The sequence below is a fragment of the Branchiostoma lanceolatum genome, chromosome 4 (assembly GCF_035083965.1).
Source record: "Branchiostoma lanceolatum isolate klBraLanc5 chromosome 4, klBraLanc5.hap2, whole genome shotgun sequence".
Classification (NCBI taxonomy): domain Eukaryota; kingdom Metazoa; phylum Chordata; class Leptocardii; order Amphioxiformes; family Branchiostomatidae; genus Branchiostoma; species Branchiostoma lanceolatum.
This window is the reverse complement of record NC_089725.1, coordinates 17,221,150-17,235,057: the sequence shown is the minus strand read 5'-3', so window position 1 is coordinate 17,235,057 and position 13,908 is coordinate 17,221,150. Positions and strand designations below refer to the sequence as shown.

Below are 13,908 nucleotides of genomic sequence, written 5' to 3'. Positions count from 1 at the left end.
GAAATATTTGCAAAGAAGCAGTTCTTGTACAGAAAGGATGACAGTGCTAAAACTGCAAATCAAAGACAAATAGAGGTCATAGAGGGATACGACGCCTGCAAATTACTAGAGCTTGTTGAATACGCAAGGAACTTTTGAACCTAGTACGCGTTGAACGGTTAACGTTACCTCCTTAATCAAACAATGTGGGACCCACCAAGTACCAAATATATTTAGGATTTAGATAAACCCTCCAATCTTAACGTAACGTTAAACGTAGTGATAAAAAATATGACATACATGCATTAACTTTAAAGAAATCAAGTTGATTTACGCTCAGCCCACTGTCACACTATTGACATTTAATAGGTGACCCAGTGACTTTCGTACGGTCAACTGCAAATTGTAAAATAGAAAAACGAAACATTTAGATTATGATCACTAAACATTAAAGGCTGACATATGTATATCTGTTAATCTTTGAAATATCTGAACAAACGTTTAACTTAACGTTACAATCAGGTGGGCAAATCGTGGGTATCTTATCTCACAACAAAGCAGTTTTAATGTGAGCCAAAAATAGTTACTCAAGCAACTGGATAAAATTTTGAAACAGTCAGACGTTTCAGACAGCATCCGCTGTCCTTCGTCAGTGACTAACCTTCATCAACGTAAATTTTAATGTAATGTTATCATCATCATCATCATCATCATCATCATCATCATCGGTCGACCCCCGGGGGGGGGACGGGGCAAGTAATGTTATATACCTAGAGTTATGACATCTAAAGATACATCCAAATCTGAAGATACTTAAATCTGAAGATTCATCCAAATCTGCTCGCAGCATAGACTCTGAGTCTTTTGAAACCACCTTGGTATGATACAAGACTCCCTATCCACTAATGTAAGTCCCCAAAATGGGAGATATATTCGACAACAGACGATTCGAATCCACTGTCGAGTTCAAGGCCCTATAGACTATACCATTATGGCAATGGTTTGAAGCTAAAACCTTATTGGAACCGAAATGAAATGATTAATGTTTGATTTTTTGGAAAATATCATACAATTTTGATGTCATATCACTTCAGGTATTACACATAGATGCATTCAAGGCGCGGTATTGTAGTTCATAACAGTAGATAATCGCACCCCCTGGTCACCATGGACTCACCCGCCGGTAAGATGGCGGCTGTAAGGGCGGATTCAACTACCGAAGAGAAAACAGCTGCTCCTGAAAGTAAACCAGCTGCCGAATCTGTCAGACCGAAGGAACATGGACATAGGGACAAAAGGAAGAAAACAGGTAAGCGTTCTTCAGTGGGTTAGCGGGCGAAAAGACCCCTCCAGCACCGTGACATCGTTGGACCAAGCTCAGGCTACTCCTGCCGATTACGTTCTGTGTGACTGTGAGGGTGGGCGTTTGTGACTGATCACCGATAACTCAGGCAGGAATTCCTGAATTCACATCATATCGATTTCTATTTAAAACAAGTACACCTCGAGAATGGCAAAGACTACACTTGAAGCGACCTATTACTCTGGAATTCTAAAATGTAACTTGATGAAAAGTCTAACGGACTCCAAGAATAATTTATGTTGCCCCGAGTTGCTGGATAATTTGTGGTTATGATGCATGACTGTGAACTAGAAATTTATGGTGTGCTCTTCAACATCGACGGAATAACAACTTCTGTAAGCTCTGAGATCTAATCTCTGCCACTGTCAGGATTTAGGAATCGTAGTAGGGTTTGCACAGTCGATGTTTGTTTTGGTCTTTTCAACAAATTCCATACTAGTAGCTCAGAATGTCGGATGACCAAGTACCTGTCTGACTATGAGTCATGATCTGATCCTTCCTCGAGTTTTTCACCATCTCCATGTACACTAGAGGGTTTGTGGTAATATGTTACAAATACCACACAGATTGTTTCTGTACTACGGCTCTGCTTTTCTATTAAGGGACATTTTGGCCCAGGCGGAACCCATCTGTTGAATTCATACAAGAAGCCTACTGGTCCATGGTGCAAACAAATTGTGGGACTGCTAGTCATGTAACTGTTACATCTATCATTGGTGATACAGGATACACGTTACATGTGCATTTGGTGTCATAGCCGGTGTGTTACCTGGAAGGATGGTTATACTGGATATTCAGATAGAGACATTCACCATTGACATGCATGTAACTTTCGAACCTCTATGTCTCAAGGGGAATCTCAGGTGTGTGGTCTCCATTAAAAATATAACACGTTATATCATTTATGTAAAAGAAACTATGTTGTTGTTTTTGATTGTGTACTGTACAACTCCTCTGTGTTTGAGACAGGCATACAGAAAGGTAAAATGGTTACTTTGCAGATGGTGTTGTATTGTGTCAATGAACTTGTGTGTAAATGTTTGAGGGCAGTTTAACTAGTACTATAGTCTTTGTTAGATTTTAGCTATTCCTCCTTTTTACGAACATTCCAAAAACAAATCAGCAGGTCTGTCTGAACACAATTTTTTCCTCACTTGAATAAGAAGAATTAGGTAAGATGAGTCTGGTTGGGTCACAGTGTTGCAATTAGCAAGGGTTTGGCAGCAGCTATATATGAACTGGGATCATGTAGTCTTTTGCACATCTTGACTCAATTGCCTTTTTGTTTAGGTGTAAACAAAGTCTACAGTTAGTTTCCAGATGAAAATTGATATACATGTAATTAATGTTTTACTAGTAGATGAATGATGAATCCATAGCTAATTTTTTTTTATCATGTCAATTTATTCTAGCTTCGTTATGACTATGCCTTTAAAAAAATTTCAGATCAAAGATTGGAAAGAAAACCTTATTGTGTGGTGAAACAGTAGAAATGTAGGAAGGATAGGCACCAGATGTGAGATTACATTTTACCCAGTATGGCATTGGTCCAAATCTACAAGTGTTGTGGTAATGAACAAAACCATTTATGTAGAGTCCAGTTCAGTAACTGGTAATACTTGACAGGCTCCTAGATGGTTCATTCTCCAGTTGTTATGTTGACACTGCGATGTAGACAAGTTGGCTTAGTATTGTACTCTGTACAAAACTGATAATAGGATCACTTGTCACAACAACCATACAAGAAGGATAGGATCAGACTTGATGTGTATTGCATAATCCATGCCTCCAGGCCAGAATGCTACTGTATCTACCCACACAGTCACCCTGTCGACCTTTTGACATATGAGGCTCCCTACAATGTTGTTGACATCTGATAGTAATGTAGGAATGGTATCAAAGTGATAAGTACAAATTCTATTCTCTCCAAGCAGAGGTTTGGCTCAAACTGGTTTTTGTCGTGTTTTTAGGCATTTTTGTCTGGCTTTATTATTAGAGTCAATTCCACATTACCGAGAGGGTGTTTGTTGCCTTTTGTTCTAACATTTACAAAACCTTTGTAACAATCTATGTGAGATAAGTAACTGTTAAGAACAATTTCCAACATTTATTTGATGTTCTAAATATTTTCTGCTGTGTTCCGAAAGGTTAAACAAATTTTCAACATTGAACACATTATTTGTATTAGTTTCTAAACTGTTGCAACATAGATTGATCATTTGTTTGAACATGTTCCAACATTCTACAAACATGGTATAACTGGGTCAGTGAGCTGGGAACAGGGCAATTCACACATCCCTTCAAAGTATAGGGGATTAGGCCTAGGTGCCATGCATAGACACCTCAAGACAAAAGAGTTGCCAGTGTCCAGACGTGAAATCTAAAAATATACAGAGGCAGACAATAGAGCGTGATTAGCACCTACTTTTATGGAGGCAATAACTAAAATCTACCATTTTGAGAATGATGCAAAATGTTGGAACATGTTCCAACAGTGAAACAATCACACAGATGTTTGAACATTGTTCTAAATAAAGAGATATTTGTGCAAATACTTTCATAATATTTCCAAAATATATAGATGAGTTCAGACTTGTTCAAACTTTCATTTCTAATTGTTTGAACAGTCTGGAATTATTTTCACTAAAAATAGTCTTTTCTCTAAAATTGTTCAAACTTATTAGCAACATCATCTGAAAACCCTCTCGGTGACATGGAATTGACTCTATGTTTTGTCCCGTTTTCTTCAATTGTCACCAAGCCAAATATAAAACCCGACAAAAACACCTAAAACACACAAAAAAACAACTGGAGCCGAACCTCTGCTATTGGAGGGTACAAATTCTAAAGGTGTATTGCACTGGCACTGGATCAGAAATGTGCAGGCTCAGACCATACTTTATCATGTAGTGAATAGATTGGTCATGAATAAACCTATGATACATGTATGAAACATCTGGTTCCTGTGGTGCCTGGGTAACTGTAGGCATTTTGAGCATAAATAAGCTAACATGACTAGGTGATACCAGTATCCTTTTTTGTTATAGGTCAAGGCACTGACCCCTCAGGAAAAAAACCCCACTCGCTTTACAATTAAGGAGGTCAATGGTTAAAATAAACTCCATACACAATTTAGCAAACAAAATGGCATAAAGCCTCATGATGTACAGCTAATGTAGATACATGTAATGAATCTATGTATGGCCACGTTGAATCAAAGACCTACATCGTAGTACATGTAAATCCCCTGCTGCCTTTTATGATTATTTGACTTTGTTGTCGTGTGTGTTTCAGATGTAGCAGACTCCTACAACTGTTGGTTCAAGACTCTACGTTCTCTAACTGCCAATAACAGTGAGTACTTCGAGCGACACAAGACTCAGTACTCAGGCCGCTTCTCCTCTGCCGTGTGTGTCCTTCAGGGCCACGCAGACGCAATCCAGCCCGTCCTCGAGGGCTTCATCAGAATAGCGCCCGACTTCGACGCAGACGAAAACACACCCAGCAACGGCTACCGCAGCTTGGTGAAAGTGGTGGGGACGTGCATACGCCGTATCATACACGTCCAACGGAAGGTGGTGAACAATCGTGATGGACTCCTGTTCCAGAGCAAACACTACTGCCTTGAGCTGGAGGCGTACGCCTCGGTCCTGTGCCAGCTCAGAGCCATCATGGATGTTGCACAGAAGGTGTTAGCCAAAAGTAAACATGGCCAACTCTTCCCAGAGGAGAAATTCTTCCCAGAGTTCCTGTTTGAAGAAGCCGAGTCGTTGGATAAGGAGTGCTTTTATGGGAGATGTGTTGGATTTCAGGTATGATAGTTTTTCTAGTGGCTACTAGTAGAATAACAGTGTGATCTGGACATGATTTTAACGGCACATGATATTTTGATTGTGCCAATTATGGAGTAGTCATAAATTAGCATAATCCCATTGTTGGAACCATTCGGTTAATATTGAAATGGATGTGATTGAAGCCTAAAGTACAACTGTAGTCACATACATTATTGCCAAAAGTTGTTGATAGCAACAAGCATTGTAAAAATGACATACTATCAACAACAGAATTCATTATCTTTATCTTGAGGTGCAAACATATTATTTGAGAAGTACATGTACTTAGAATTTAATACTTACTTTTAGACATGTTATCAAAACAATTAATCTTGTAACTTCACGACTAAATCTATCATGATCTCATACAGGACAAGTCTAATCCAACCACAGAAACACCAGACATACAATAATTACATGTACTCATGTGGAGAGTACAATAAATTATAACTTGAATGACGTTCCATAAGCCCACTCAGCATAATCAACCACCCATACCGATTCAAAGGCGCCACAGGCACGTAAATACTATGGAAGAGGCATCACATTCAGTAGCACAATGCCATTAGTATGATTACTCAATGCTTTATGTTAAATTGCTTTTGTGAGAGGAGGATTATTATATCTAGGCTGGAACACTAACATGTTTTCTCAGGATGTCATTGACTGTTATCTATGCTAAATAGATATCCTTGATCGTCATAAGTACACTACGTACAGTGATAGACACAATAACTGTAGTGACACATTCACTTGAGTAAGTAGACTAAGTACATTGTACATGTACATTGACCAGGGGCCAAAATTCAGTATTGAGTCCTCTACATTTCTAAAGTACTGGTCTACTGATTATTCTGTGCCAAAAGCCCTTACGTCATCGTAAGACATGACTGTTATCCTAATGTAGAAACCCACTGATGGTTGATATCTGTTGTGTAGTTCTGCAGCTCTATGCAGCCCATCTTCCACACCATTTCCACCGCAATGGCTTCGTTTGCTGAAGCCTACAGCGACCACGACGGCCAGCTGACACGGGCGCTGGCGTCCCTGCTGAACAGCGGGAAGTACGCCATGAACCCCGAGCTGCGAGCGCGGACTATTGTCAGCATGTGTGATAAAGCAGACATCAGCTTCTGTAAGGCATTCTGGAACATCACCGAGGAGGGACCTTTGCAGGTACAGTCCTTAGCCCTTGATCTTAAGTGTCAAGCCTAGCCTGAGTGTCATCCTGGTTAGTTCCACGGCTCTCATACTCCCCCAACATGGGAGTATGGGAGCCCTGGAACTAACCAGGATGACAGTCAGGCTAAAGTAAAGGTCACCTTCCAGTGCTGAACATTATCTTTCTTTGCACCTTTGACAAGGAGGCTTTTATATTGTCAGCATTATTCATGTTCAAAATGGACTGGCAAAGTAGAAAGATCTGTGCTAGAAAATAGAATCTACCCTAGTACCTTTCTAGACATTGCTAGCAAGATGCAAGATGCAATATGCATGTATTATACCTTGGTTTGATACCCTACTCTTTTGTTTACTACAATAATGATTGCTTCATGTATTATTCACACCAGCACATGTCAGGATTCCTGAGTAGCTCGGTTAATGTGAACAAGGTGTTCCACATCCCTGCCCTGCCGTTTGAGATGGAGTCCAGTCTGGAGGACGGAGAGCTGGTGACCATCACCCCGCCCTGCTCACAGACTGGACCTGGGCCTGTCCAGGTCAGGCTCATCTGCTTCGAGAACAGAGAGGGACAGGTCAGTCACACTGGATCACTTTCTTTTCTAACATCTCAACGTCATAGGACAATAGTTATACTTCTTAAAGCAAAAACAAATGTGATGTTCAAAGCCTTATGTGTGTGTTTTTTGTGTTGTTTTTTTTCATTTATTACATGTTAAATGAAGACCAACACTGACCCAGATTGGTAAAAGATAATAGTCAGTGTTAACATCTGTGTACCACATGGTGTCTATTAAAGATCATTCAACTTAAAGTGTGCCAAGCTGTCTCCAGAAGTTGGACAGCAGTCCAGTGTTTTTTTGCTCCTTGTTGACATCAATATGATTGACAAACTGTGTTTGTGTGAATGGCAGCCAGACGATCTGGACTTCATAGAACAATTGGAGGAATACCTGGGAACCAAGAATAAGGTGCCCACCATACAGTACCTTGGTGCCCCCTCCCCCTCTCTCTCCACTCTCCCACTCACCCATACAGAACCTGGCATCAACCAGCGTGTGCATGTTTTCTTAGTTTGAGATTGCAGAATCACATACAAAATAAATAGAGATGGATGGATTTGGTAAAAGTGAAGATGCACATGGTCTACAGAAGCCATGGCATGTCCATGCATCAGCATGTGTTTTCTCCCCTGCCTGGTAATGTGGAATGCATCTTTCCAACCATCTCACCTTAATTACAATGGTAAATATGATAAACTTTCTTTTTGTCTTAAGAGTGTGTTTTTTTGGTTTGGAACCTACCAGAATGTGTGGTTTTGACTAACTTTGCACAATGCTGCTCTAATGATAATAATGATGATTATAGATGTGACCACTAAAAGAACCCATCAGACATTAAGACATGATTAACCCTCCCCAGCCCGAGGACATCTCCTCCCCCATACTGGACCAGGTGGAAGAGAAGCTGGGCACCAAGAAGAAAGTTCCAGCTCCCAAGTCTGATGCTCTCATCATTCATATTCATGGAGGCGGCTTTGTGGCACAGTCGTCCAAGTCACATGAGGTACAAACACCTTCTTTAGTGTGTATTCCTAGGTATACTATACACTTGAATATCATTTTACCTTGCTTTGATAACAAAGACATATGAATGAATCTTAACATCGAAGATAAGGTAACCTCCATTAGCATTAATCCGTCAGGTTTCAGAAATCCGCCTCGTTGAAAAACAGTGGGTTTGAGAGATCTCTAGTGTAGCACCCCCCAGGTATATGTACAGCTTAGATATACAGGAGTGCATTATACTGGGGGACGTTTGGTTGGCGATGTTTTGACGTATCTTTTCAGGGTGGCGGAATTATGTACCCTGGTGGAATTATGTTAGCAGATTTAAATTGTTACTCATGCAACTGAGTCTAGTCCACTCAACTGATACCTTGCATATCGTATTACCTGGATGTCTAACCTTCATTAAAGCTAGAAGTAATATCTAACCTGTGTCCTGAACCCTACAGATGTACCTGCGGACCTGGGCGAAGGATATTGACGTGCCCATCCTGTCTGTGGACTACTCCCTGGCACCTGCACACCCCTTCCCTCGCGCCATGGAGGAGTGCTTCTTTGCATATGCATGGGCACTCAAGAATGCACAGATCCTTGGTTAGTACTCTTGTGTTGATAGGTAAAGAATAACATGAACATGTATGTACCTGTCTGATGTCTGTATGTACTGTATGTATACATAGGAAGTGGTTGTTACTTGTTATTTGTGCAAGACTGACATGTCTCCTTTATTTCCACCCCAGGCACCACGGCAGAGAGAGTGTGTCTGGCCGGGGACAGTGCAGGAGGAAACCTGTGTGTCTCTGTGGCCATGAGAGCTGCTAACTATGGCATAAGGGTTGGTACTCTAGTACAGTACAAGTTCATTGGTATACTGTCTTTACATATCAGTTTTGCTGTTATATACTCTATCTACTTTTACCACAGGCTTTCTTTTTAATGTCAACAGTGATGTACAAATGCAGGTTTTGTTGTTGTCCTCCCTTCCTGCAGGTTCCTGATGGAGTCCTTGCTGCCTACACCCCCTTCCTGGTCCGGTACACCCCCTCCCCCTCCCGTCTGTTGTGCATGATGGACCCCCTCCTGCCCATGGGGATACTGTCCCGCTGCATTGCTGCTTATGCCGGTCTCAAGGAGAAGAAGCCAGGAGAAGACGTTAGTTCCTCAAGTTCAACCACAAGTTCCACACCACAGCTCAGCACTCCTGAGCACACCTTCTCCTCAGCCAGACTGGTGTTCGACCCTTCTCCGACAGAACCCAAGAGAAGTGGGGAGGGGGCGGCTGCTCCCAAACTGTTATTCACAAACACAACAGGAGGTTTGTGTGAAGTACACAACACCCCATCACCCAGCCCTCCAAGTGGAGAGGGACCAGACCATACAGACATACCAGTATTAACTGTAGAAACAGAGACTGCTGTCATACATGGTAAACAGAACACTGAACAAACTGTAGATAATCTAAAAGAACCACACTTCGAGGACATTGCATTGTCTCCTTACGAAGAGGACAGCGGTGACTCGGAGTGGTCCCTAACAGACAAACAGACTGAAGTAGATTCACCGAGTAGAGGTGGCGCGGGTGATGAGAAGAGTCCAGAGGAAGGATCAAAACAGATGGAGAAGGACAGAGCAGCAGAGGATGACCCCAACAGGCCCTCCTCTCTGTCCCTGCCATCTCTGCCATCGCTGGATGAGATCTCCATGGCGATATCGAAGATGACGGAGAGTAAGCCGGAGGAGGTGGTGCTGCCCTCGGAGCCGGTACACAGCCCGTCCTCGATAGCCCATGTGACCAGGTACCGCCCCTCCCCCATCCTCAACAACCCCTACATGTCCCCACTACTGGCTGATGATGAGCTGCTCAAGGGCCTCCCACCTGTCTATTTAGTGGTGAGTTACATGTAGCTGCACAAGTATTCATTGCTCTTTTCACAGGTAGAAAAAGTGACTGCTACCAGGACTGTTGTGTCAAATATAGATCAGAAATCAAGTACTACATGATACCTTTTTATGTTTTCTGGATCCTACCAGCATTTATGCAGATAGATGTGATATGGTAAATCCCCATGTAGTAACCTGTGCCCATGTTCCCTCCAGCCGTGTGCCTTGGACCCTGTACTGGATGACTCCATCATGTTTGCCCAGCGGCTGAAGGCCCTGGGCGTCCCGTACAAGCTCCAGGTGGTGGAGGAGCTGTCTCACGGCTTTCTCAACTTCACCTCCATCTGTAAGGAGGCGCGGCAGGCCAACGACCTCTGCGTCAACAACCTGCTGGAGATGCTGGGCCGCAGACCGCGTGGGGGGCGAGTCGGCACACCCACCAGAAAACTATAGCGTATACACGTGTTACAGTATGCTCTTGGGATTGACAGGCATTGTAGGCTAGAATGTTGATAAATGGTAACTACAACTAGCAGCATTTTAGCTGTAGACTGTAGATCATCATGAAGTGCTCTGAAGTTCTGGACTAATACAGACTGACTAATGCTAGCTTACTTTGGTTACTAGATTATCACATGGAAGCTGAGCAGTTGAACTTTTTCTCTCAACTGTCCATCATGAACAGAACTGGCCTAGGTGGTGTGCCATGACATACATGTCAGTACAAGTTACATTCATGCACTGCAATGGAATAGTGGACAAGAATAAGGATTCCTGACATAGGGCCAGCCTCTATGTTAACCTGTATTGTGACCAAGGCATCCAACAACAGTGTGCATTACCATCTGTCATTTATGACTGAATATTGATGATATGAAAATAACTTTAAAGTGATAGCAAAGAATTGAGCCATTTTAAAGCAATATTGAGGTCACTATGATCAATTTTATATAGCAAATCTCGTAATGGCCATTCAATTGTGTTCAGTGTTACAGTAGTTACTTGAAAGATTGCAGTGTAAATTGAATGAAATAAGTTTATTGTAAGCAATCAGAAGTATTGATTTGATCAGGTGTAAACATGAGACATTTTTGATATATGAAAAATAACTTGAACTGTAACTTCCCTGGCTGTAAACCAACAGCTGACTTGGTGGTGCATCTTTACTTGTAACTTACAGTGGTATAGTGGTTTGCAGGACAGATTCTGGATTGCAAGGTTTGTGGTTTGCATCTCTTGCTGCCTGTCTTACATATACATACTGCCTGCATGTCGTCTGGAGGGCATGTTGTTATCAAGTACTGTTGCTGTGTGTTGTTTTTTCCAATTCAATTTTAACCTCTAAGGTGTTTCAATTTTTCTGGTGGACCGCTCCTGAACCTTTAAATGGAGTAGTCATGAGACAAACATACTGTTTAATGTACAAATACTTACAACATTGTCAAATATCCTGGCCATATATAGTTATACTGTAATAATGATAATGATAAAAATGGTTATATTCAGTGCTTGACATTGTACAGATTATTGAATCCCTGAAAATTGGATCTGAATTGCTTTGACATTCACACTTTTAGCTAGAAGTACATGTACATACAAATGTTGTGGTGTTGATGATATGGCAGGTTTTGACTGTACTACAGACTTCTCCTTGTATGCTTTATGTGTGTGTTGAACAGTGGAAAAGACGACAGTGTATTCTGCACTTTAGCCGTACTAATCAAGGGCTTGATGATTGTATGTGATGCTGTGTGATGTAGAGAAATAGTGAAGAGCTAGATAAATCAACTTTGCATCACTTTGAACAAAAGTCATACTGGAACTCAAGTGATCTTGAAGACATTTACATAATGCATTGTAGTATTTCCCTTGAAAGAGTCCAGAAACTACAGCAGTTGTTAAGAATAAACAGTGAAGACTAGTACATAAACAGTGCAATATGATAGTTAGGAATTTACAACATTCTAGCAGGGATTTTAGGATTCTGCTACATGTATGTCTGTTGCAGGTCAGATACTGTTTTTGTGTGGAAATAAGGCATAGGTTTGAAATGTTACAAACATGATATAAAAGATCAAATGTATAGACACTTTGGACGATAACGTCTTAGCCCTTTCATGTAGGAGTGTTGTACAAAATGTCTCTTGCAGATCAGCCTTAAATGTCTTTGGGCTGATACAGCCATACACAAAGAAACATGCAAATTCTGTGGAATGAAAAAGGGTACCTACATGTTGTTCTTGACAGCTACATATACTGTACACGTAAATTTTTGAAAGGAAATGACTTGTTGAATATACGTTTCAGATTGCTAATGATTTTTTTGATAGATTTAGGCACCTAAAGGAGGGCCATAGTGACTATGGATGGCAAATGGGTGCTGGTTGTGAGGAATTGAAGTATCCCACCAGCCAACAGAACTGTCCAATGTACTGCTCTATTTCTGTGCTGAATGCCCGTATCTGTACAGTGATAATAGATATGGACATATGGATTATAGCTGATTGTTTCACAGTTCTTACTTGTGTCTTTAAATGGTTTTATTTCTATTCCTTGAAAAGGTGGCATGATAATCAACATAAACCCATGTTGGGCCTGTTAGCTTATAGCCATTATCAGGTCCATTTACTCCAATATTGCCCTTTTGTTTCAAAATACATACATGAAACTTTATATCTGTATAACTTAGGACATACATAGGTGAATCCATATACCTCCTTACTTAGTATACATGACTATAACGTTTTATAACATATTCTCTTTTGATATGTTTTATTTTCTCGTGCTAGAATTTCAGACATAAACATTGTTAAACATAAAGATACGGGTTGTTAAGCTTACCAGCTTGCTTGCTTTAACTGTTTGTTGAAAAGCTATCAGCTTTGTGTTTTATATATCACATTATTAAAAGATTTACCACAATTATTTATTTTTTTGTAGCTTTTAGCTAACCAACGGAACTGCGTGTTACATAAGCAATACATGTATTATGTTTGACTTTACACTTATGTTTTGGGTTTCTTACATGTAGATGCAAATGATTATACAATACAAACAGCATGCTTGGATTTTGTTGGTTTACATTACCTTCTACATGGTACTTTGGTATCTCATTTAAAAGTTTTGTTTCAAGCTAGTACATGTATTTACCTGTACATGTAACTCCATGCACAGGAATAGAATGTTTAAAAAAGTTACATGTATCTCTTTTACATGCACTTTTGTTAAGACAATGTGGGCCAATTTAGATTAACTTGAAACTGTTTCAACAAGTTATTTTAAATGTCAAAATCTAGTGTCGCATATCTAGAAATACACAAAACTAGCTCTGAACATTTTTTAGGCTAATAGCCCCCAAGCTGATGTTAGCTGGATGTTCTTAGTGCCATGTCTCCTGTGCAGAAAATCATGAAGATGAAGCCAATACCTGTGTGAACTTACCTCTGGAAGGTCGTGTCCTGTGCATTCCTGTGGAGTGAATTGATCTCACAGTGACTCAGCCAATTATTGATACTGGTACTTCCATCTCCTGCTGCAATCTGTACAGCTGACTGTACCAGACATGTGCTGCATTTACATTAATTTACAGGAAACATATAATAACCATTTCATATGGTCGTATTTTCAATAACAAAGTGAAAGAAACCTCAGAAAGTCCAAAACTTGGACATTGCCTCACCACTTGCGTTAGGTATACCAAGCAATGGTTACATTTAGTTGAAAATGGCATTATTGCATTATCTTCAGCAGCAGTGTTGCAGTACTACAATTGATTAATAGAGGTCGCTTTTGATACATGGAAAGAATATAGCCTCTCCTTTTTCACACACCGTATTTCAAGACTCGAAGCATAACCAGGACAACAAACAACCTTTGTATCTGGAATGTTTTCAAATAGTGATGAAACCTTCTAACAAGCTAAGAGAGGAAAGGGGACAAACACATTGTGTTATTATTGGTAATGGAAAAGAGGTTACTCCCAGCAAGGAGGCTATATAGACAAGGAGGCTACTGGTACCTTGAAGCCGATTAAATTTCAGATCACTCAATAAAGTTGTGATGCCGTCAAGACCATTACTTGATCACAATGCCGGAGGGAGAC

General features: G+C 40.7%; 1 protein-coding gene across 2 annotated transcripts; it reads left to right on the top strand.

Moving 5' to 3' along the window:
• The first annotated feature begins 1,151 nt into the window (after positions 1–1,151).
• On the top strand, positions 1,152–13,018 carry LOC136432968 (hormone-sensitive lipase-like). 2 transcript variants are annotated; one of them, XM_066424690.1, is made up of 10 exons: positions 1,152–1,288; positions 4,637–5,154; positions 6,115–6,351; positions 6,747–6,932; positions 7,272–7,328; positions 7,780–7,923; positions 8,375–8,519; positions 8,666–8,760; positions 8,916–9,815; positions 10,023–13,018. In XM_066424690.1, exons 1-10 carry the CDS (start codon positions 1,168–1,170, stop codon positions 10,257–10,259), a joined length of 2,640 nt encoding a protein of 879 aa, XP_066280787.1. In that variant the 5' UTR covers positions 1,152–1,167; the 3' UTR covers positions 10,260–13,018. The 2 variants fall into 2 exon arrangements, with proteins under 2 accessions (XP_066280787.1, XP_066280788.1); XM_066424691.1 differs by lacking the exon at positions 7,272–7,328.
• The last annotated feature ends 890 nt before the right edge of the window (positions 13,019–13,908 follow it).